Here is a 2,453-nt window from a genome sequence, read left to right as displayed (position 1 = left end):
ATTTAAAGGTGATTATAATTTTATGTCAGACATTTGGAAGGAATATGTTAACAAGTAACTTTAATTAATGTATTCTATCATGAGATCAGAAAATCCTAAATAAATAGATCAGAAAATACTAAATAAAGGATTGTATATTGCAATGCATGAGGCTATATCTCTTGCTTATTACACAGTCAATGTTAACAGTTGTAATAAACTGTTTTTACATGTACAAAGGGTAAACTAATATTTAACTGTGTGACTTCAAATGAGAGACTTTATAAAGATATATATATATGAAAGGGTGCTTTTGATATTTTCGGGGTAATTTACATCGATTTTGTAATAATTAATAATGCAAAGTTCTGAGGCGGAACGTTTCGTGCTACTCGAGTTTCTTTACGGAACTGTTAGGCAGAACACGCTCTGCGGGGAAGCCGCGGATTTGATTTTCCGAAGCTAACCAGTTAGCTCGTGGGTCCACTCTCCGGTAATGTCTCTATTTTAAAAGTCACAACGTCAACACATAAACAAAACAAAATGAACCTCGATAGGCTCCGAAAACGAGTTCGGCAGTACATTGACCAGGTGAGAGAACTGGAGCCTTTGTTGATTTATCTGTCGCTAGCAGATGCTAACTTCAACACACTTGGTTTTAAAAAGTAATAAAAAACGCACAATTCAACAGGTTATGAACTAAACCGTGAATGTAATCTAACCGAAAACTGCATATATAATTTAACCCGGTTCGTCCCTGTATGTTTGTTTATAGCAACAGTATCAAAGTGCGCTGTTTTGGGCCGACAAGATAGCATCCCTTTCTCATGGTGAGTTGCAGTCCGTTGTCTCGTGTTACATTACCTTCGTTAATAAACAGAACCTTTACTCCTTCCAACCTAATAGAATGTAATCCAGACTAGTGCCCCAACACAGCCTAACAGGTGGAGCTGCGTGTTTTGGGCTTAAATTGGTTCATTATCTTTTAATATGCCCTGTTGTCAGGACTTAACACTACGTTAATTGCTCCATGGCGGGACCCAGACAAAGAAGGATAAGTGGAATTAATTCATTAAAAGAAAGTATTAATCAATCAAACAAAAAGAAAAAAAAAACTCCTGGCTATTAAAAAAACAACAACAACAAACAAAAACATGTTCGTTTCTCCTCCCCTATCATCTATTAAGATATATTTATTTTTTATTTTCTTTATCCTGATATAACATCTCTGAAAGTTGTGTTGGTTGTTTTACAAAGATTATTTTTGTTTGTGTTCCTGCTCAGTTAAGTAGCTTTGGACCATGACTGCTGAATTCTAGCAAAAAACACAGGGTTCCTACACAACCTAGACAATTAAAGCGCTTAGATGAGTGACACTATCAATTTTGTTTGACATTTAATTGAAATTTATTTTTGATTCCAAGATTAAATCAAATGTTTTGATGTCTGTATAGGGGATGATTTTTGACATAATGTGTAGGGATCCTGAACAGATTTACAATATCTTTTTTTATATATATATTTTATAAAACCTCTTACCATTGTAATTGAAATGTAATGACTCTTTCTTTTCTTTTTTTTTTGTTGGCATGCAGAAGATCCCCAGGATATCTACTGGCTAGCTCAGTGCCTTTACCTAACCTCACAGTACCACAGAGCCTCACATGCCCTCCGTTCAAGAAAACTTGACAAAGTGAGCAGAATTTGGATTCTTTAGCTTGATTCAAATTTTAAAGTAAACCCTTTCATAAAAATAAATATTTGACTTTTTTTTTCTCTTAGTTGTATGGAGCTTGTCAGTATCTTGCTGCTAAGTGTCATGTAAGTATATTTAAAACACCATTTTATAAGTATTTTCATACATGTGTAATAATGGTGATGATCTCATAGATGGTTTTATTTTTGTTTATTTTAGTATGCTGCTAAAGAGTTCCAGCAGGCCTTGGATATCCTAGATGCAGAGGAGCCTGTTAGCAAAAAATTACAAGGTGGAAGTGAAAAGGACGACAGCGGGACTGAGCCTGCAAAGGAATGGGACATGTCGCCTGCATCTGTAAGTTAAAAATATTCCAGAACGATGATATCCTTACTAGAGATTGACCTATACATGTTTTCTAATGCTGATACTGATTCATTTTTATATCTAACTGATCCTGGCTACTAAAACTGATCCTGTCTAAAAGCTGGGGATTTTTAGACCAATGTTGCTTTTCCTTCCTCCATTGACATGATAGAAATAAAACAATGAAAACAAATCATACAACAGTCTCAGTTAAAACAAAAGAGAATCATTTATTTACAAATCTAGCAAATCATTAACAGTGATGGGAGCAGAAAGCCTGCAGTTTACTCGATTTCAAAGCGTGGCTGGTGAATGCTCTAGTAATATGTTGTAATAAAACCATAATATGTTGGCTGATGCAGACACAAAAAGAAAACCCAATGGCAGTCCAAAATATTGGCAGGTCAATGTA

At 34.9% G+C, this 2,453-nt stretch overlaps 1 protein-coding gene across 1 annotated transcript in view; it reads left to right on the top strand.

Annotated features, from left to right (window-relative positions):
* The first annotated feature begins 407 nt into the window (after positions 1-407).
* Positions 408-2,453, top strand: part of cdc16 (cell division cycle 16) — a 12,245-nt gene continuing 10,199 nt past the window's right edge. Inside the window, exons 1-5 of the mRNA XM_015385971.1 lie at positions 408-570; positions 755-809; positions 1,575-1,672; positions 1,762-1,800; positions 1,895-2,032. Of these exons, the coding sequence (XP_015241457.1) occupies positions 523-570; positions 755-809; positions 1,575-1,672; positions 1,762-1,800; positions 1,895-2,032 (378 nt within the window). The 5' untranslated portion in view covers positions 408-522. The remainder of the gene's footprint in view (positions 571-754; positions 810-1,574; positions 1,673-1,761; positions 1,801-1,894; positions 2,033-2,453) is intronic.

Source organism: Cyprinodon variegatus, unplaced genomic scaffold (assembly GCF_000732505.1).
Source record: "Cyprinodon variegatus isolate N-32 unplaced genomic scaffold, C_variegatus-1.0 Scaffold353, whole genome shotgun sequence".
Taxonomy (NCBI): Eukaryota; Metazoa; Chordata; class Actinopteri; order Cyprinodontiformes; family Cyprinodontidae; genus Cyprinodon; species Cyprinodon variegatus.
The sequence above is the reverse complement of the archived record's forward strand: the minus strand, read 5'-3'. Positions and strand labels throughout refer to the sequence as shown.